At 35.7% G+C, this 23,171-nt stretch overlaps 1 protein-coding gene across 1 annotated transcript in view; it reads right to left on the bottom strand.

Annotated features, from left to right (window-relative positions):
* MMP16 (matrix metallopeptidase 16) overlaps positions 1-23,171 on the bottom strand; it is a 302,769-nt gene that overhangs the window by 69,275 nt on the left and 210,323 nt on the right. The window contains exons 5-6 of the mRNA XM_037142770.2: positions 11,453-11,614; positions 8,922-9,133 (exon numbers count right to left, since the gene is read on the bottom strand). Of these exons, the coding sequence (XP_036998665.1) occupies positions 8,922-9,133; positions 11,453-11,614 (374 nt within the window). The remainder of the gene's footprint in view (positions 1-8,921; positions 9,134-11,452; positions 11,615-23,171) is intronic.

Below are 23,171 nucleotides of genomic sequence, written 5' to 3' on the forward strand. Positions count from 1 at the left end.
CTTCAAAAGATACAGACTCCGACCTTCAGCCACCCAAGCTCTGGGAGATTTGGTGACCTCCATCCATGGAGCCAGGATGATGTGAAGCCAGGCTGATGTGAATCCAGATGATTAAACCAGGATGACGCACACCAGACCATCACTTGCCTTACTGGAATGGACTGTGCTAGTCTGCATGTATAGAATTTTTCAACCCACTCTCCTGATCTCTTTGCTCTGTTCCCATTTCCCTCCTTATAAAAAACGTCCCCTCCCAAAAAGACATGGAAATGAGCTTTGCGATGAGTCCCTCATCTTGTAGATGGCCAGAATCTTCAAATAAACCACTTTCCTTTTTAAAAATTTTAATTGTTGTTCAAGTACAGTTTTCTGCCTTTTACCCCCATCCCAACCCACTCCACCAGCCCTCCCCACATCCCTCCCATTTCCACACACCCTTGTTATTGTCCGTGTGTCCTTTATACTTGTTCCTGCAAACCCTTCCCCTTTTTCCCCTGAAATTCCCTCCCTTCTCCCCTCTAGCCACTGTCAACCTATTTTCAATTGTAGTGTCTTTAGTTTTACTTTGTTTATTTGTTTGTTTTGTTGATTAGGTTCCAATTAAAGGTGAGATCATATGCTATTTGTCTTTACATTAGCACCTGCCTCTCGAGTATTGACTTTCATAGTGACAGGCAGCCAGACCTTTATTCAGTTACAAATACACTTTCAGAAATCTTTTTATGTGACTACATAGAATTGACCTGTTTAAATTATAAATTTATATCAAATAAGATAGATGTACATGATAAAACATAGTAGCCTATAAACTATGCGCTGTAAGTATACATTAAACATTATTTGATATTATTAATACCTTTACTTTTACTAAATCCAAAAGTAGTATTCAAATATTGTATGTCTTTAAAATGTTTGAAGTCACCCCAAAATGAAGTGATTAGCAAGGGAGTTGGCACCCAGGTGACTGAGTCCATACTCCTGAACACCGACCAACTGGCTCCAAGGTGTAAGCAGTAAGAAAATGTAATAAAATAATCTGAAGGTTTCAAGGAGTAAATCTTAAACCACAATTGAACACAAATATTTTGAAAATCAATTTATAAATGCATAAAATTCATAATTATGCAGAGTTCTAGTTGCTTCCTCAGATGTTTACCTACAGTAGTTGAAGGATTATGATTTTGTCCTACTGCACAAAGACTTTGTAATTAGTTCTTTGCTGACTGTCTTAGAGATGATTCCTTTGGTCTCATGAGAATCTGTCTGAATTAATATACTATTAACATGATCAGGTAATATCTCCTGGCAGTACAGAGTTACATGTGACATGGAGTATGAGTTGTATAATTTCTAAGTACATTTCGTTTAGAAACACCTTTTGTATTTTCTGCCAACAAAATATTTTTCATTTCACTGAGTAAATTGATATGAACGACAGTAAGCCATTCCTTTACTTTCCCTTAAACTCTAAAAAATAGAGCCATTTTCTGTGTTTTATTCAGCTAAAAATTATTTTTAGAAATAACTTCAAATAGTAAGGGAATATAAAGGGAAATAATGAGTGATTCAAAAGGCCAGTCTGTCTTCCTGCATAGTAGTTACCACTCCCTGAGCTTCTATAAACTGATTATGTAATTCATTAGCCAATAAACATATGAGGAAAGTGAGCTCAGAGATACATAATGGTACTAATGTTCTTCTCTGTTTAGGGCACTGTGCAGCTTAGCGATAAACATAGGTGCTGAAGCGTGATCCCACCCTAATGTGAACAATACAAAACCACACAGCAGGAACGAGGGACGTTGTTAGGCTATAAGCTGGGAGAGGGTCCTTTCAATTGCAGAAGATAAAGCATCTTTTGGAATCACTAAATGACACAAAGTATGTATAAACCAGTGAGTTTTTCTGAATTTCTGCAAATATTGTTGTTCCCTTCACATATCTAGCCCCATGGAGACATATGGGACAGCAGGCAACAGGCGCAGGAACAGATAATGGGTGTGGCTTTCCATTCCTTCACAAACAGGGCAGAAATCTGGAAACTGCGTGACTATCTGATATTTGACATGGAAGGGCCTGCAAAATAGGAGTGACTAGCAAATTCCAGGACCCATAGGGAGACAAGTGTGGCTGAAATTGAGTAAGTGAATGTGTACAGAATGAGAGAGGAGGTGATATGAGAGAAGCAGAGGGAAATGGATTGGTCTGGTAGTCTGTGGGCAACTGAAAGAACCCCAGACTTTCCCTCAACTTTATTGAGGTTTTTACAGAACCAGTAACAATTGTGTATATTTAAAGTGTACAACTTGATAGAATGTAAACAGAGATTGTAAGGTAATCACCATAATCAAATTAAGAAACATTCATCACCTCACAGTTACCTTTTTTTTTTGTGGTGAGAGCATAGGATATCTTCTCTCTTAGCAAATTTCAAGTTAATAATACATTATTATTTCTAAAAATATTGCATTATTATTTACTATAGTCACCATGCTATATATTAAGTCTCCAGGACTTACACATTTTACAACCAGAAGTTTTACACTTTGACCAAATCTCCCATTTCTCCTCCCCCAGCCCCTGGTCACCACCATTTTATTCTGTTACTAAAAGTTTGACTTTTTCAGATTCCATGCCTAAGTGACATCATGCAATATTATTCTTTATGTATCAGCTTATTTCTCTCAGTATAATGTTTTTCAGGTTCATCTATTTCATCACAAATGGCAAGATTTCATCTTTTTGTAAGGGTGAATAATATTCCATTGTACATATGTACCACATCCTCTTTATCCATTTATCTGACAATAAACACTGTGTTGTGTCCATGTCTTGGCTATTGTGAATAATGTGAAGCACACATGAGGTGCAAATATCTCTTCCAAACAATGATTTTATTTCCTTTAGTTATAGACCCAGGAGTGGGACTATCTAATAAGAATTTTGGTTTTTATTCTGAGCCAGATATCAAAGGGGTTTTGTAGGTAGTTGTGAAGTGGTTTTTATCATGTAACAGGTATTCAGGCTGGTGGAAGGAGCAGGGAGGAAGTAGGAAACCACTTTGGAGGATATTACAATATGAGGTGGGATGCTGGGAACTTTTAATAAGATTGCTGAAGTGGGAGAGGACAAAATATACTCAGATTCTGAGTATATTTTGAAGGTAAAGACAACTGATGTGGCTGTACTTTTAAGGATTTATTTACTAAGCAAGCAGAAAAATGGAGGTGCCCTTTTTTTGTATAGAAATACAGAAGCAGGAGTAGGTTTGTGAAGGAAGATCAGGATTGGCACCTGAATGGAGAGGTCAAGTGGGAACCCTCATACATTTTCATATTCATTTCTCCTGGGCTAAAGGTATAAATATGAACTTTCAAAGTGAAACACAGATGTCCACCCTGGTGATTCTAGTATTCATGGTTTCTCACTATGGCAACCACAGGGACTGTTGGGAAGTCAGCACTTGGACCCTAGGGTTGTTTCTATTACTGAATACTTTAGTGGACAGTAGAGTTGAAATAAAATAATATATAATAAAGAAAGAAAGAATCATAATGAAGTAAAATGAAAGAAATGAGTAAAGCTAATGGGGAGACCATTAGCAAAGAATGAGAAATAAATTGACATGTAATACCAAGAGATAATATCAAACTAGATAGAAGAGTTCAAAGTTCATTTTTTAAATGTTCATTTTGATCAATTGTGAAGACTTTAGTCACAAAATATATTACTGAAATATAATTGAGGGTGAAAGCTCCTACCTCTATACTCTTTTTCAATAAGTATCTGTATTCTTCACTCTGTGAATCCATCAATCCCTCTCTCGTATCTCTTATATAAAATATTTTATTTTATTAAAAATCACCATCTTGACAAAAAGATTGGGTCATTGCCTATGCTTACAAGGCTTGGCTAATGGGACATTGTGTCTTCAATGGAAGCTCAGCCAGTGTTAATGAGGCCCAAGCTGGGCAAGTGTGTTTCTATGGAAATAGCAGGAACTGTGATTCTTTGGTAGAATTAAGTGGGTTGTCATCAGTGAAGATGGTCATAGTTAAGAAGGAATAGTTTTGTAACAAATTAACAAAAAAGAATTTGATGAAGAAAAAAGAACCAAATGACTTCTGTGTTGTTTTGATTATCTTTGTGGGATGGGCAGTGTAAACAATGAAATACTTTCCTCACTGACAGCAGGAGCTTTGCTCTTCTGGATTAATTGGAAACACCTTTATGTGTTTCCCACACAGCTTCACCTCCTAACACTAAGCTTTCCAATATCATGGTGAATCTCTGGTCTCTGTGGTCCCCCCTATATTAAGAATTAGTCAAGAGCTGAATGGGACCTTTTTTTTTCACTAAAAGAAATCCAGGTGTTGGAGACAGTTTTTCTTCCTTTTTTTTGGTTTAAAGAATAAAATGGTACCACTGCATTCATTTACATATAGCAAAGTATTGGATACTGAAATATATTCTGTGCAAGCTTGGCCCATTCTCTTTCTTTCACATCACACAATAACTAACTATTCCATGTTTTTATCTTGTATGCAAGGAATTCTGAGACCATTCACTTGGTCAGCACAGTCACAACAGCAGCTTTGTGTGACAGGTACACACAGCTTAGACTCTTCAGGGACCACTCTTAAAATCACCTCTGAAGTAAGGACAAGGCTTCTTTTGTTATCACTATTTTATTTCTACGTTCCTGGACACTTTGTTTGGATTTTCATTTCTTTCTTTTCTGTGGTTTTCTTTCCCCAGAGGTTATGAAACTGAAGGAAGACTGAACTTTCTAATGTATAAGAATAGAACATTATTCATTATGATTATGGTATAATATATATTTTATTTCTATTCTCATATAGAAACACAGATTCAGGACACTTTCTGCTTGATCTAAATGAATGCCTCAGAACTCAATGTAAATCAAATTCCCTAAGAGGCTTGCTACCAATAAGAATTATGGTAAAACTCTTGTTATAAAGTTAAGTTCCTTTTCAATAAGAAAATAATATTGCCTGATGATATTAGGTTTTACTTACATTGAGATTTTTTAAACCTAAAAATCATACATATAGAATTTAAGTAAGTAATTATGATGGAAATCTTTGGCCAAGAAATAACTCACTAGTTGAATGTAATACTTTCAGTAATGTCATTAGGGTCAGTTACTGTTGTATAAACAGGCAACTGGCTATAGTTTATGTAAATAACCATTACCCTGAACTCCAGTTTACCAGCTCAAGCCCAGTGGAGCCCAGTGAACCAACCCTGCTCGGAAGAAGTTTACACTCCAGTTGATGGACACATCACAGAGAAACATAGTTAGAGAAAACAAGCATTATGAACATGTTGATTGGATGCAGAGAATAAATATGAAAACCACTAGAAGAAGATTCTGGCTGCAGAATAGTGGGTGGAGATTGGCACACTCAGAAGGCATGAGGAGGGAAGCTGTGAACAGAGACAATCTTTAAAAACTAGAATGGTATTAAAACTGAAGTGATATGAGTGTTGGATAGTGTTGAGGAGATAATGAGGTTTCTAAATTGTGTCATACATTTATAGTGAAGAAAAGTAGGGAATAAAGCTACATTAGTAAGAGTGATATCAAATAGTGGGTGATCCTAAAATATAATAGAGGAGACCATAAAAAAGGAGCAAATGATAAAAAGAAAGTCTGTGTCTTGAGCTGAAGGCAAAGTAAAAAGGCATGTAAGCACAGAAGATGGGCAGAAAGGCAAAGTTTGGAGAATGACATTAATTACAGGTGAATGAAAGCCATCTAGACTATGTAGGTACCCAGGCAGCAGACAGAGCAGAAGTTATTGACAAAGGAAAACAGAATTGAGGGTTCAGTCGTGGGAAGGCTTCCCTGCCCAAGGACATGGGGACCCTCTGTGTGATGTGATCAGCTACCCAGCCACATTGAAAACCGGAATGTCAGCCCCAGGGATCCAGATCTAGCCTGTTGGGCTGTTTGCTGCTTCATTTCCAGTGCTTAAAATAACACTGTACAGTAGGGGCTCAAAACATATATCCCAAATATATGCTGCTTAATTTTTGTAACCTTCACCAGAGGATATGTTTTTACTGATTTGAGAGACAGAGCAAGCAATAGAGAGAAACATTTATGTGAGATAAACAATTGTACCCCAGCTGGGGATTAAACCTGTAACCTTCTGGTGCACAGAACAACATTGTAATCAATTGAGCCACCTGGCCAGGGCTTGAATATTTACTATTTAAAAATAGAGTTTGGAGTTTACTTTTTTTGAAAACCTTCCCTGTATCTTTCATGTAGTAAACTTTAGTGTCAAAAATACAGACTTTAGAATCAAGTATACCTGTGTTCAACTGCTGACTACTTATAAAACTTGTCACCTGGATTGACTACTTAACTTTCCGATTATCAGTTTTCTCATTTGTAAAACAGCGACCACTGTCTATCTCGCAGTTTTATTATGAGGTTTAGAAATTATAAATGTAAAGTGCCCAGTGTATATCCAGGAAAATATTGGTTACCCAGAATCCATGACCCCTATGAACTAAGAGCAGGTGTCACACAATAACTCTCTCTTCACTTTGATCCAATATTACATATTTCTGATCTATATCATTTATCACTTTGTACTACAGTTAACACGTCTATCTTCTCTCCCTCATATACTAACTTCTTTGTACACCAAATACCATTTTCTTTAATGTACCTAAGAAATTGCTTTACTGAAATTCAGCATAATTCTTTTCTCAGTCAAGTTTTCCTGATTTGTTCAATCAGACTTCAATACTTTCTTTTCAAGTTATGTGGCACCTTTTATTCCTGATGTTTCAAAACCTTAGGTTCATATTTGTCTTTATTTCTAGAGCATGGGCATTATAAAGATAGGGGACACTGTTATAGCTGCACATGCTTGGTGTCTAGTAAACTTCCTGCACTTATTCCTTATGTGAAAGCAGAGATGAATATACATGGTTATGAAATCATATAATGCAAATTTACTGGGCAAGCTAAGATGAAAAGAATGAAGTACCTACCAGAAGATGGTTTCTACAGAAATTATTCTTAAAAAGAAAGAATGGACCAGTAGAAAAATAAATAATTTTAAAGAGTATAAGAACTCTTTCCTGTAGACAGTTTTGAGGAAGATTTCCAACATAACAGGAGAGTTTAGAGAAATATTAAAAGTTAATCATTATTACACACCTGATATTGAAAATAGTCGCTAGGTGCTTTCTATTCATTCCTGATCAGAAGGACCAGTGACCACAGAACCTCATCTTGTCAGTCAAGAGCACTTACTACGCTTCCACAATGTGCAGAGCAGAAAATTAGTGAAAATTATCATTAAATATGAAGATATGGATCTCCTCTGAGATTAGGAATCTAATTGGACAGATAGGGACAATGAAAAGACTCAATGAACTTAGACTCAACTTCACATTATATTTTCAGATAAGGTGGACAGTTTGGTGATATCACTATGATATCAAAGGATAAAGCTGGAAGTCAAAATTCAGCCAAAATACTGGAAATAAATTTCTATACCTGTCATGTGGTGACTTGTAGAATAAACCAAAAAAAATCATAAGTTTTTTTGAAATTTTACTCTTTGCATTGTAATTTATTACTCTGCTTAAACAAAAAAGGAAATATTTGATTAAGCATTGTAGGGCATTTATAGAATTTAAAGATATATTCATGAGTTTTCTAGCAAGAGCATCTATTTTTGTCATAGAAAGCACAACACTCTGATATATATATTCTATCAAATCTAAATCTTATTATCCAATAAAGAAAGTAGACTACTTTTTCTATAAAAATTATATGAAATCTATATTTTTAAAGAGTAGCCTCTGGTAGATAGGAAATTCTGTATAAGTAGGACAATATTTCATTATTTATTGATTTGTTTGTACCAAATAAGAGAGCCCATTATTTTACTTTTAAATGGATACCGTTGGCAAAAGTGAGTCTATTTTAATACTCTGTTGCCAACATAAAACATATTTTTCTTAATCTTTAAGATCAGTTTACAAATATTAAGGGAGAAAATTGCTTTTCAATATTATTTTATATTAACTTTTCAATATTGTAACTTATTTTAATACATTATTAGTGTTGCTGTCTGAGTACTCAATGGCATTAAAGGACACACTTAGCAAAATGTAAAATCAATTTAAGCTTGTGATCTTTTAAAAAATATTAAAGAATTAAGAATTAGGTAGGTATAGATGCCAGACTCTAGAACACAGCAATATATGTATGAAAAATCTAAATGATGATCTCATAGAGGACATTTAACACAAAGGCCACCTGTAAACCCCAAACAAGATGATCAGCATTCCTCCTAGATACAATGCGGCAATGGTCATGAAATGAGAGGGATCTAGTCAACATGTGAACTATGATAAGGTACCGTCCCAAGCAGCTTTGTCCCTGTTAGCTCCTATTCATGTTGTGAATCAGGCTTGTTTATCTGTCCCTAGCATGGATCATTTCCTAACCCTTACATTTCCAAGCATTTCAGCTCCTGCTGACACAAAGGCATTTTGCAAGTAAATAGTACACTGTGTTCTGCTAGACATTTCAACCCTTGTATACATTTATTTAAGAAGCTTTTTAGAACCTGTGAAAGGTCTGAAAGGGTCTTAAAATGAATGGGAACTGGTTGTCTACAGAGTCACTGTAGACCTTTGATCTGTTATTAAAATAAAATAAAATAAAGTAAAATAAAGTAAAATAAAATAAAATAAAATAAAATAAAATAAAATAAAATAAAATAAAATAAAATAAAATAAAATAAAATAAAATAAAATAAAATAAAATAAAATAAAATAAAATAAAATAAAATAAAATAAAATAAAATAAAATAAAATAAAATAAAATAAAATAAAATAAAATAAAATAAAACAGCTCCTACCTTGAACACAAACATCTCCCGGCGGAGAACGGCGAGTGTGTTGAAGTTGCCATCACAGATGTTGGGTTTGGCCCCTGGGTAGGAGGGTCTGCCCGTGGGTGGCCGAGGTGGCTTGGGTTTGTCGTTTCTCCGGGGATCAGCTGGGGGGAGGGAGCGGTGTGGGGGCACTGTGGGCAGAGGTCTAGTTGGTGGAGGAGTCTTGTCTGGTGGACCTTCAGGAAACATGGACAGAACTTGGCTCACTTAAAGCTAGAGCAAGAGCACAACCACGCATCATCAGAGGGCTCACTCTATGAGGTCTTTAATTTTAAGAAAAAACAGTCTGACTCAACAAACAATAGCCAAGTTTATCAGAAAATCTGCTTATGCTCAATTCTGGGTCCAAGTAACTAGACTTTCTTTTTTAATTTTTAATGACAGTTTTTATAGCTTCAACACAGTCCTCATCGAAAAAGCTGCTTTCAAATCTCTTGGAAGTAGGTGGTGTTTAAATAATAAATAAAGGGAAATAAATACTGGAACCATGCATATTAATGCCACCAAAATTAACCCTAGATTTTGAAGGATGAGGATTCTATGCAAATATTTCTAAAAGATAAACAGAAGTGAATGAAATTTTATTTAACCCTATGTCTCAAATTATATTTTATAACTTTTTCCTGACTTTCATAATTTTCTTTTAATGAACTGTTTTGATGAATTGTTAGAAGAGTTTCATGTGAATACCAAATCTAATACTCCTATTGATTAAAACACCATTAGAAAACTATTAATGTGAAAAGGCATTTCCAAAGAGAGAGCTTGAAATCAAGGCAGAGTTTACACATGTAATTTGGTACAGATGTAAAGTATCATTCCTCAAGGAATTTGTGTTTTTAAAAAGAAACACAGGCCCTGTCCAGTTTGGCTCAGTTGGTTGGAGCATGGTCCCATAACCAAAAGGTTGTGGGCTCAATTTCCAGTCAGGGCACATACCTGGGATGCAGGTTTAATCCCAGTCCGGGTGTGAATGATCCCCGGTCCGGGTGCACACAGATGGCAATCAATCAATGCTTCTCTCTTGCTTCGATGTTTCTCTCTGTCCCTTCCTTTTTCCCTTCCTCTCTCTCTAAAAGTAATGACAAAAATGTCCTTGGGTGAGGATTAAAAAGAAAAAAAAAAGAACCACAGACCTGTTTGTACTTAATACACAGGTGGCAAACACAAGGCCCGTGGGCCAAATTCAGCCCACCACCTTGTTTTATCTGCCTGGCACCTTATTTCTACCCAGCAGCAGTGCCGAGCTTCTTGCCCCTATTTAAGGAATAGTTATATTTATACAGTCCTAAAGTTACATTCAGCCCTTTGAAGGCAACCTTAATGTGGTCCCTGGTGAAAGTGAGTTTGACACCCCTGACTTAATAGTTAGAAATGGAAAGAATATTCTTTTGCAGATGTTCAGTCTGGGCCACTGATTCAAGTTATAAGAAGGATGCTCGTCAGTTACACTGGATACTCACTCAATGTGACTACTCAGCCCTGAGTTCCAGACATGTCTCTTTTCTGACTCTCCCCAAAACCAGAGCAACACAAAAGTGAACCTGTTTCTTTCAAATCTATTTAAACTGTGAGAATATTTACCACTGACATATTGAAACTGAACAACTAACAAATGAACAAAAATCACTGAACTTGAACTGTTATTTGAAATGTAGATGACATCTACCAGATACTGGATATTATAGGTAATATATATTGTGAAAGTGAAAGCTTCATGTGATAATTTAATAAAGTATATTCTTTATCTGTAAATGATAAATTTCAAGTATTTAACAACTATGTGTAAAATAACGGTCAATGGTTCTATTGAGGGAGATAAGATTATAGTCAACATGTATAAGAGTCTTTCTCCTTTTGTCTTAGTTTGTATTCACTGACTGAACCCACAAAATAAAAATGACTTAATTGTACTAGAAATTTACTTTGAATTATGTTAGTTATCTTAGCCATTTGTTAACTGTCATTCCCATGCTGACTAATTTTCACTCTTAGTGATTACATGCTTTTGAGGTAATTTCATTATATCTATCACACAAATGTATTTTCTAAACCCCAAAAGTGATTTGTCTAAGAAATATCTCATATCAACTGTCATATCAACTGTCACAGGTTGAGAGACAACCTGTGAGTTTGTACTAAAGTCTCAATATTATATAAAAGTCTTCACTGTTTTCATTAGTTATACTTATTACATATTTTTTACCTGAATTTAAGCACTAAAGTTTATCAGATCTTTACTATAACTACATGTTTCAACTAAATTCAGATAATTTTTTCAGTATTTAAGAATTTCCTACAATCTGTATATTCAGGTATATTGGACTATTGCCAAAAAAACTTGATTGACTGAAGATTCTTGCTGAAAGGCCAGACTTTTTTTCCCTAGTATTTCTATCTCAGACATACATAGAGTATCTATTTCAAAGAAGCAGTCACAGCAGGAACTCTGGATTTCTCTGTGTGGTTAACCAAACAGAAGCAGTGTAGCTCACCATAGATCTTCTGGATACCCTGTAGGTCGTCACTGGGCAGCTCAAAGTTGTTGGTCTCCATGTACTGGTAGAAAGGGGCCATGATAGCAGTGGGGTCATTGGAGTGCTCCAAGCCCAGAGCATGGCCCAGCTCATGAACCGCCACGAGAAACAAGTCATTTCCTGTGTGATGAAAAGACAAAACTGACTGGAAAAAAATCCAGTTTAGAGTTAAGATGGACAATTTGGTGTTATCAGCATTTTACCCAAGAAAAATAAGGATAAATCTTGACTTCAACTCTTGGCAAGATTTTATTATTAGATTCCCTACCTGAAAATCCCATATGTTGTTTAAAAAAGGGGTCAGAGGTGGGAAGGCAGTGATCATTTCACTGAAGCCACAGAAATTTATAAAGTGAAATGGACAAACAAGGAATGAAAGTTGAAGCAAGAGCACAGCGTCAGAAATTGCTAATACCATAATAAAAATGTTCTGATTATAAAGCCTGTGATGTAAAACATCTCACTTCTATAACAATCACACTAGACATAATTCTAACAGTAACTCAGTGAAAAATAGAGGACAGCTATAATTCTTACTTTAATTCAGGTTAGTTAATGTAGGTGTATGAGTGACAAATCTTGTCCAGAACAGCAGGCCTTTGTATTTATAGAGTTCCAACTACAATTCAGATTATTATTTTTTATTTATTTTTTCTGCTAACATTATATTTTTACAATTAAGAAAATCTATTACACTTAACATACAAGATGATATTAGTCTGAGGTGTACAACAGAATGATTCAATGTTTATATAACTTCCAAAATGATCACCACAATAAGTCTAAAACCTACCTGACACCATATATAGTTATCATAATGTTATTGGCTATATTCTTTATGAGAACTTGGGTTTTTAAATGAAGGCTTTTTTCTTCCCTAGAATGTAGGAATACAGTTGTGTAGGCTGGCAATCACAGTAACTAGATAACTAAATTGGCTCTGTAAATACAAGTTCTAATTGATTCACTGGTGATCAGAGCAAAATGTACTTAGAGTGACTGTTTCTCACTTAAAAAGAAGAAAAAACAGCTCTCTCACCTGTGGTAAATTTGCACAGTGACATCAATTTAAATACAAACTCTCAGAAATGCTTGATGTGACTCTCTTTAGCCAAAACCCTGTTGATGGCCACCACGTGTTGCCAATTCCATGAGAAAGGGCCAGTCATGTATGTCTACTTGTGAATACCCAGAATTCAGCTGAGGCACATGAGCATTGAAGAGTTGAGTCTGTTACACATCTAATGGTTATGTTTCTCAGTGAAGAGCAGAACATGTATGAACATAAATGTAAGGTTTTATTTTGTGAGCATGTTTAAGTAAAATTGTTTGCAACCATTTTTTAATAGTGCACTATGATAATTCCATTCACAGGGCTATTTTAATTTTTAATGTTTTTAAACAAAGCCAGGTACATAATCAATATTTATCACTCTATAGTATTCTGCATAGAGGAATGGATGAATCCCTGGAGCTGACTCCCTGGTGATATTAACATACCAAAGATGAGTCACTCAAACACTTCAGAGCCCACTTGACTCTCAAAGAATAACTGATTAAATACTGGTGTGAAACAAGTTAGGGGTATTCAACAGAAACAAAAATTAAAATTTCCAATTTTGAAGAGTCTATTTTCTCCTGTTATAAAATTACTTGAAAGTGAAAATCAAGATAGGCAAAGTGAAATGTCTTATGCATTAATTTTAATAACAAAAATTAACTACTTTTATTAAGAGTTTACTAATTCTTTTCTGGGCATTTTGAATACTTTACCTGCATTTTCTTATTTAATTCTCACAACAATCTTATGAGTCAGTCACTATTGTCAAGTCCATTTTAAAACTGAGGGGAAAAAAGGCACAAAGACATTAACTTCCATTTGCAAAGTCACATAGTAGGTAAGGTACAGTTGGAATTCAAACTTCTCAGTTTGATTCCAGAGATCATCTTTGTAATTACTATAGTTAATTGCAGCACAACTATTCAAAGTATTGTGATGCACAACAGATTCTACATTGTAGCCCTGTGAAAGTTTCACTCATTCTGTAGTCCATCCCTGCCATTTACCTTTTATTGCATGCCTACTATACACCGGTCTAGACTCTGATGATATAGTAGAGAACAAACCATACAAAAAATTTTAATGGGGGAGACTAGAAAGAAACAAGAAAAAAGTAAAAAACAGGACATTACACAGTGATAAATGATAAGAAGAAATAAATCAGAGAAGGGGTGAAGTTGGAGAGGGCATGGAGCTATGAACATGCATGGACTTTAGACAAGTATGATGAGAGAAGCTTCTAGTCTGACCATGGTGGAATCACTGAAAGCTTCTGAGCAGAGCAAGGACACACTCTGACTTATATTTTACCAGGGATCTGGTGATTAAGCTTGACAATCAGGAGCAAGGAGCAAGGAAGCAGTGTGCATCAACTTGTAAAGTTGGTGCCAAGATGCTAGTGACCTGGACCAATAAAAGAGTGATGGAGGCAGAGAGAAGTGGTGAAATTCTTGATATATTTATAAAGGATGGTTACGGGGCTACTTATAGGACAAGATGCAAGATGTGAGGAAAGAAAAAGATGAAATACAATACCATATTTTCAGACCCCAGGAATGGGAAAATTTTCTCCATTCACTGAGATGGAGAAAGCCCTAGAAAATTGTTTGTTTGTTTGTCTATTTGTTCTTGGTGGAGGTAAGAAGTGGGAGGCATTGCCAGAAGATTGTTCTTGAGTGTTCAGTTATATATGCTTTTTATTTCATTTTTAATTTATTTTTAAATAGTTTATTTTTATTTTTATTTTAGAAAGAGTGGAAGAGAGGAAGGGAGAGAGAGAGAGAGAGAGAGAGAGAGAGGGAGAGAAACCCATCAATTTGAAAGACAAACATTTATTGGTTGCCCATGGTACATGTCCTGATAAGGGACTGAACCTGCAACCCAGGCATGTGCCGTTACTAGGAATTGAACCAGTGACGTTTTGTTTTGGTAGATGATGCCAGCCAGGGCAGAGATGCTTTTTAAATATTCACTGGAGATTCAAGTTTATATATTAATTTCACATATGCATATGTAAGATAAAAGTATACATCCAAGATGGAGAGCATAAACAAAACACACTGTCTTCATTTAGGAGCATGGAAGGAGGGCAACATATAAAAGCAGAGATTCTGGTCAATGGTAGAAGTACTGGTGGATGATTGAGAAAGACTCTTCTGAAGGCTTTAATTTTCTTAGTGATATAGAAAATTCATCAAGTGAAAGAAGACTGGAGGGAAAAGGTGAGAGAAGAAAGTATGACATATTAAAGTAGGGAAGATGCACCGAGAATTCACCAGGGTCACATGAAAGAATTGTCAGCAGCATTCATGATCATGAATTGAAAGAGAAACAAATTCACTGTATGGAGTGTCGTTCTTCTCTGGCCTTATGGAACTGTATGTATGTGGCATTGATGACCTCACCAGTTTTGGAATCAAGGTGAATTTGAAAAGCAGAGAGAAAAACAAAGAAGCTATGGGTGTATGTAAGGGAGTTTTTTTACTATCCATGGTATTTATGTCACAAAAGGAAGGAAGAAATGACATTGGATTAAAAAGGACTGTGACAAGATAAGACAGTAAAGTCAATTTAAGATCAACCCTTACATTATAATGTGGTCAAAGGATATTTGGAGTCATAGTGTAAATGGGAATGAGCTAGAAACATACTCAGTGGTAGTCACAGCAGAGATTAGAAACTAAGATTTGTTAGAGCAATGTGAAAGATATAACCCATGGGAGTGAGTCTCTAGGTTAGAACAGAATACCAACTAATTGGAAAGAAGATCCAATAACTGAGAGGCTAAACCACTGGAAAAATTATATGTATGACTACTGAGATCACCAAGAATTAAATATGAGTAGCATTGAAGGGACTGGGGTCTAACTAGGAGATAAAAACAACAAGGAATAGGGAGAATTACATGAGGTTAACTAAATGACATCAGCAATAATATAGTGGATGGACTAGTCTGACAAAATCAGAATCAAAGCTTGGAGTCGCTAAGAAGTAGTGTGGAACAATGATCCTGAAGTGGCATTAACAAGATAAAAGAAGTTATGCCCCATTATATCAGACCTGTGGTAGAAGAAATATGAAAGAGAAAATAGCCACCATTTTGAAGGAATGTAAGGAAGATAAGATAGTATTATAATCAACAGAAAGACCAATTTTAGTTACAAAAAGAATCTAAAGTGAATATTATCAAAATAAATTGATTATTAAGATTTTCTGGTGATTGGCCCAGCACTTTTGTAGTGTGAACAGTTTCAGCAGACAGGGAAGAGAAGGAAATGGAGGTACAAGTCATATGGGGTTAGAGTCCTGGGTTGGTGTGTGTGTGCCCTGTGCTTCCTCGGGTGATGAGTTAGACCCTCATTATCCCAACATTCCATGTAGACCATTATCACCTAAAGAATATACTTAAAGGACTCAAAGACCCTTCCCTGAACAAAGACCCTTCATCCAGGCGTCCCCATCCTTCCTTTCCAATGTCACCCTCCACTTCTTTCTCCTGACCTGTCCAGTGACAGAAATATATATTTGTTTAGTCCATAAGTACTCTGATGAGCTATCTTACTTCTGGAATTGCCCTCTCTTCTATGGAGCAGATGATGTGACCACACCAACTTCGCCTTTGCTACGAAGTCTCCCCAGGGAGTGCTGTGACCATGTATTTTCTTCAGGCCCTCACAGCCCCTTGGGGAGCCCATTATCATAACGCTTCATTGCACTAATTGTCATCATTTTTTGGCAGATCGTCCCAATATATTTTGAATTCTTTAAAGAATGAAATTTTGCATTATTATTCTAAGATAGTGTCCTCAGTTCAGAGACATTGCCTGGCACAGAGTGGGTGATTAAACTTTCAAGTAGTTGAATTGAATGGATCAGTTTTCAGGGAGTGAAGTACTTATCTGAATTTAGGTAGTAAAGGATAGAATGTAATTTTCACTTGAATATGTTTAAGGATTTCCCCCCAGCTTTATTGAGGTGTAATTGACAAATAAAATATTCAGGCATTAAAAATGCACATTTTTGGAGATTTAATATATGTACAAATTTTGAAAATATTCCCTTCACTGGTTTAATTAACACATCCATAACCTCACATATTCACTTTTGGTGAGAACATTTTATTTCTACTCTTACCAAATTTCAATTACAAAATACAGTGCTGTCAACTACAGTCACCACATTATATATCAAATCCTTAGGCATTATTTGTCTTGTAGCTGAATGAATGTTTGTACCTTTCTCAACCTCTTCATCCCACCCCTACCAATGATTTTGTTTCTGATTCTCATGCAAAGCACTGCAATGGAAGAAGGAATGAAATCAGAGACCTAGGAGGCCTCTGATTTTTGAAACAAGGTTTCAGAAAATAGAACTATAGTGACCAATGAATATTGTAAATACTTTTGGTTCTGGGTAAAGAAGGGGACATAGTCAAGAGGAAATTCCTGGGGGATAAATAAAGAGTGCGATTGCATGGAGGATTGTGGAGGAAGAATTATAATGATTGGAATGGTCAGAGGTCATACAGTGGAACATGAAAAGGCACAGGGCTGTAGTTACTGGAAAACAGGAAATGTTTTTCTAAAGATGCTACTTTGAGTAAGTAAACAATGAAACAGGGCTATTGAGGATAATATTGGGAGCATGACATAGTCACAAGCAGAAATACAAACAGAAGAAAGGAGGGGGTGTTTACAAAGGGGTGAGGAATGAGGAGTGTTTGCATGTATGGAAAATTGGGCGCAGACATGAGGACTATATCTCTTGAAAACTTACAGGTGAGAAGGGGGTGAGAAGAAAAGGAGCCACCAGCATTTTTAGACAGAAAATATAACAAAAATGGTAAAATGAACACTTTTGGGATTTCAAATCAGATACCTTTGCTAAAATAGACATCTGATATCTCAAGACATCATCGAGGACAGAGCAGCCTAAGCCAGGCTATTCAGGGAAGTATGGCTAGAAGTTACTCTCAGTGGGCTCAAAGTCAAAGACATTTTCCACCAGGCATAGACCCAATGGCACAAAGAACATCAGCAACCTGAGTACCAACAACAAAGGTAGAAGATCCAAGCACAGATGACTTGAGGGGGCTCCAGATGACTAGGAGTGGCCAAGGTGGCAGCTGAGGTCAGAACCAACTCAGAAAATACCTTTAAACACTCTTGCCCTCTTTTGGCTAAACATATACTTCTTAGTCAGAGATCCCCAATGTGACTTTACAGAAAATATGTCTTGTTTTTATCCTTTAAAAGGATAAAATCCAACCTGCATTACCTCCCTCCTTTTATATTATGTTCCCATCCTAGAAAATAAGTACACTGATCCCTGCCCCTGGATAGACAAGCAGGTGTCATTACCTCCTCCTCCATCATAGCCCTAAGATATCCACCAACCTTTCAGACTTTACGGAGTTAGTAAAAGCGCTCCAAATTTTTTTACAGGGAAATAGTCTTTTAGTCACACAGAATTTAAATTTTTTTGTATTACAAAAGACCAAAAAGTTAAACAAAGTAATAACAGCAAAAGTAATTTCATTTCATGTATCTGTTCTCTTCAGAGTGTTCCCTAAGTCCCATTTCCAAGGGGGGAGGCATTCTTTGTCTAAGGAAAAAGTAAGGCTTCACAGGAAATTAATTGATCCTTTATGAATCCATGAATCCACAGCACTTTTAATGAGAAATACTGGCCGAGAGCTCCAAGTAATTATTATTCATAAGATTATTGACAATAATATAATTAAATATAAATAATATAATTAAACTTTGCAATAGTTTAAAAAAGATATGTTGTTAAATAAAGTACTACCCTGTGATTTGAATTCCACTAGAAACAAAAATTTCTGTCACATGATGTATTATTTTAGGCTATTAAAATGTTCCAGACCTCTTTGCTATTTACAAAAATAATAACTGTTACAGGAACAGCATTGCTTCACAGTATTGGAGTTCTCCCTTGTCATATGCCTTGATCTTATCAGCACACAGTTAACAAAGGGGTATCTGCTCTTGGTTCTTAACAATGAATCTGGAATATGTTGCATTCAATGGTATCTCTAATCCCCTTGCCCTTTTATGCTACAATGCAATTTTAGAACACCAAACTGCATATAATGAATGATACTGCATTTTAATAATTTTCTTGTCATAATTATGTTTACATTTTATTCTCACATCCTTTTCCCTCCATGGATTTTCAAATGCTGTACCCTCTGTGGACAATGTAACCTCAATGCTAAAAAATGTGGAGGGATTGAGCAAAAAGGAAAAAGGACTCATGGACATGGAAAACAGTATGGTGACTGCTGGGAGTGATCTAGGGGAATAAATGGTAAAGAAAAAATACAATAAAGAAGTAAAATTCAGTCAAAAATAATTAAATGACCATACAATATTTCATACATATAAATTGTTATAAATAATTCTAACACATATTATCCTATAACCTTACTCAAACACTAAAATTTCACTGTTTCACTGACTCTCTTTCTGGTTTCTCTTGCCTCATACCTCCAGCTCGCCCAGTCCCTCCATGGTCATCACTAACCTGAGTTTTTAATTTCCTTGCTTACATTTTAATATTTTCTGACATTTAAAATATAAGGAAACCAAATGCCCATCTGATAGGTTTTATAAAAATCAGTAAACGTTTTTCAAAGGTATACTACTGTGAAACATTTATAGTTTTTCAATATTCTAGAGTGTTTAATAAACACTCTAGAATCAATAAACACTCTAGAATAAATCAATACAATAAAAACAACTCAGGTCTACATTAACCATATAATGTGGATTCCCTAGGAAAATATTTGAATAATTAAGGCCAAAGTACATGTTTGATTCCTTTAGGTTATGGTTTGGATATGAAGTCTGTTTTTTAGTGAATTAAGCATGTCTTCATTAAATAGAGAAAAATCTTTCTAAGAACACTCAAGAGTGGCTGTGGTTCATTGCCTGACAGTATTAACAAGGATGCTTTCCTCTGTCCTGCTGAGCCTGGGAAGGGTCTGAGAACATTGCCTGTTGTGTCCCACGTCATCTATTCATAGGTAGTTTGTCTGTGCTGTGCTTTCCCTGGGCAGCTCCATTGGATGGTTAGGAGGATACTGGAAGCCAACCTCCCTTCTTTGCATCTGGGACAAAAAATCCAATTTAATGACTACTTACACAAAACCAACCATATAATAAATTGATTTAAATCACATCTTCTGCTATGTGTGAACTGAGATTCCCATATTATCCTGTCATAATGCTAAGCACACCTGCTATAGCAAGCCTTGTACCATGAACCACCATTTTCAGACCTGCAGCCATGTGACATATATTCATTAAACAATTACTAATTATCTACTGTGTGCAAGGAACTATTCACAGAATTATTAAACTATTGATAAACAATCATACCAGATCTGTAGTAGATTTTTCCTTTTTGTTCCAGACAATGGGAAAGGGCAGGGTTTCTAAAGATAAATTACCCACAGCCTTCATTTTTAATTGAGGAACTGAGGGGTTAGCCACAGATTCTGAGCTCTTTGGGGTTCACCAGCACCTCAGAGGCTTGAGTCTCAGTGACTTAGAGAAACTGTGGAACTTCTCCCCAAAAATAAATGCATTAGCAGAGTATGACATGTGAGTTTGCCATCAGTTTATCTAATCTTAAATTCTTTAAGACAAACCAGGTATAAAATCCTAACTCAACTCTTATCTGTATGAAATTTAATAAATCACCAACCTCTCTGAGACTCACTTCCTATATTTGTAAAGTGGGTAGTTGGTGGGTTAAATAACACCATGCATATTTTGCACAGTACCTGGAGCACAATTTAGTGCTTAATGAGTGGTAGTCAACAATCCATATACTCTCATTACTACTACAAACTTCTCAGTTAGGTACTAAATCACCATTTTACATGAGAAGAAACTGAAGCTTCACACACCGGATCATCAAAGGTCAAAAACCTATTTAGTATCAGGACAGAATTTAAAGTTTTGTCTTCACCCACACAAGTGACCAGTGGTTGTATGTGGTCTTGATACAAGCATGTTGTGTGAATGACAGACACAGTTGGGAAAGGTGTTAACTTCAGGCTTGGGAGAGCTGAAAGTAGCAGGCTGAAGAGTATGAAAGTTATGTAAGAGGCAACAGAGTATTATGAGGGTTTACTACTAAAATGATGTCGCTTTGGGGTGATCTGACATCAGTGTGTACGTTTAATCAGAGTGAAGACAAGGCTGAAGGAAGAAAGTAGAGATGCCCTCCATAGTCAATACTATTAGGTGATGAGGACCTAACTAAGGCAGTGATGAAAAGAATAGAAAAGAGGAGTCCCTGAAACTAACAGGAGTATACTAGAGTAAGAGATAATTGAAATAATTTCCTGAATTGTGTTATTTGCTCTTTTAAGTTAGAATTGATCATAAGCCCTTAACCACCAAAATTTATGAAAAATCACTTCATGTTTCAGTATTATTATTGCTAAAGACATCAAAGTGGAACATAGAATTTGATTTTAAATTTCAAACTATACTATATGGTTATCATTTTAAAGATTGTCAATTTAAGACCCTTATATACATATTTCACATTATTTTCACATAGCATCTAAAGCTGGTTTTTGGCTGCAAGTTTTGAGCTTAACTGATACTGAATAATTAGCAACTGGCTACATCCATAATTATTTCACAGATGGTCAATGGCCCTGCTGCATGTGACTCATCCTCAGTCCAGACTCATGGGAGTGAGGATATCCTATATATATATATATTTCCTGGACATCTTGAGCTCTGGACCCCATTACAAATCCTTCATATTGGGGCTGCTGGCTGCACCTCATTACAATATGAGCTGATCCCAAAACAGATGTGCCTGCAATGCTCTCTGTGATTCCACAGACAAGGCCTTGCCAGACTCCAGGACTGGTACTCTTCAGTGTAATAGGCTAGCACTTTTTGAGGAAGGGCATTGGTCTTTATGTAATGCCCAGAGACAGTGGGCAAAGGCAGGGCCCTTGACTGTGTCTTCACAGCTATCAGTTCCAGGTTGGCCTCTGGTGCACACTGTACAGAAATGCATTTTTCCTACCTGCCTGTCTATCCAAACCCTCAGAGAGCTGGAATCCACTGCAGGCTTGCAAATAAGAATAATTGATCAAATAATCCATACTCTTGTTTATAAATTCCTGCTTTATCAGCCTAAATGTTTGGGCACCAGACATGTTTTATACTTTATATTGGAGGACTCCCTAACACCCCAACTTATTAAACCAATCATGAGCATATAGTCCCAGAAGAGTGTTGGGATGAAGAAGCAAGTAGCTTAGGAATTGGAATGGGGGTTAGCCCTTTGTGCACCTGCCTAGAAATGTCCATGTGAATGGAAGTGACTGAGCTAAGTTCAAATACAGCTGCTGGCTTTCTGAGATGTAGAGTTGAGTAAAGAATACTTGAAAAATAACTAAATAAAATTTTAAAAAAAAAGAATTATAAAATTTAAAAGTTAGGGGAGGGGCCTGATGTGGCTCAGTTGGTTGAGCATTACTTTTCTGCAAAGCAAAATTTTGTCAGTTTGATTCCAGGTCAGCTCCCCTCTCTCTAAAAAATAAATAAATAAAATATTTAAAAAATAGTTGGATGAAGATAGAAATCTAATCATTGTCTGAATTTTGTTTTTTCTAGTTCATTGCCACCTGATAATTCATTTTAGTGATGTTTATAGGCTTGACCATTTTGACATGGATAATTTTTCATTGTCAGAAAAGAACAGCAAAAATAAAAATATAAAAACAATTCCATTATTGAATTAGAGTTGATCATAACACCTTAACCACTATTTTACTAACAAATGATAAATAAGTTTGTTTTCATAAAACTTTTGTATTTAAATGAAACACCAGCAAATATGGTAAAGAAGCCATACTGCTTAGCAACTCATTCAGATCTGATGTTTTCCCTATTTTTCAGGTAGAAGCATTTCCCCAGTAATATTCATTTTGTTGAACAAGTGAGTTTTTTAAAAATATTAACTATTTAAAGGAACTAACTTTTCATTATTGGTTTTTCTCTAAAGTAATCCCCATTCATTACTCACCCCCAACCTGCTATTTTTTCATGAAGACAATCAATAGTGAAACCAGAACGAAATGAAAAAACAAATACATAAACTTAAGTCATAATCATTTATTTTTACAGCAGGCCCCCTATGTGATATACTATATATGTATATACTATTTGTATCTATTGATGCCAACAAGAGAGTCAAATGTCTTTGACTTTCTGCACTTCTCATTTTAGAACATTGACTTGAGCTCATATTTCTGTACTAACTGTGATAAAAAGAAATATCAAATTTTATTTAAGCAATAAATTACCCTTCATGTGTAAAAGAAAAATTAAAATGTAGAATCACAACTTCAGCAATTACCTGTGCAATCCGCAATAATGACTGTTAGAGAACTGTTTGATCAAAAACATTTTGGTTAAGTAGTGGACTTAAATATATACATTTATGTTGCACATATAAACAAATCAGGAGATTCACGTTTGGCCAGTGTTCAAATAGCAAATTTAGAAACGTATTTCTAGATCTAGTAAAAGGATCTGATTCACCTACATGTCTTCC

This window comes from Artibeus jamaicensis, unplaced genomic scaffold (genome assembly GCF_021234435.1).
Source record: "Artibeus jamaicensis isolate MK-2021 breed Jamaican fruit bat unplaced genomic scaffold, CSHL_Jam_final contig_386, whole genome shotgun sequence".
Classification (NCBI taxonomy): Eukaryota; Metazoa; Chordata; class Mammalia; order Chiroptera; family Phyllostomidae; genus Artibeus; species Artibeus jamaicensis.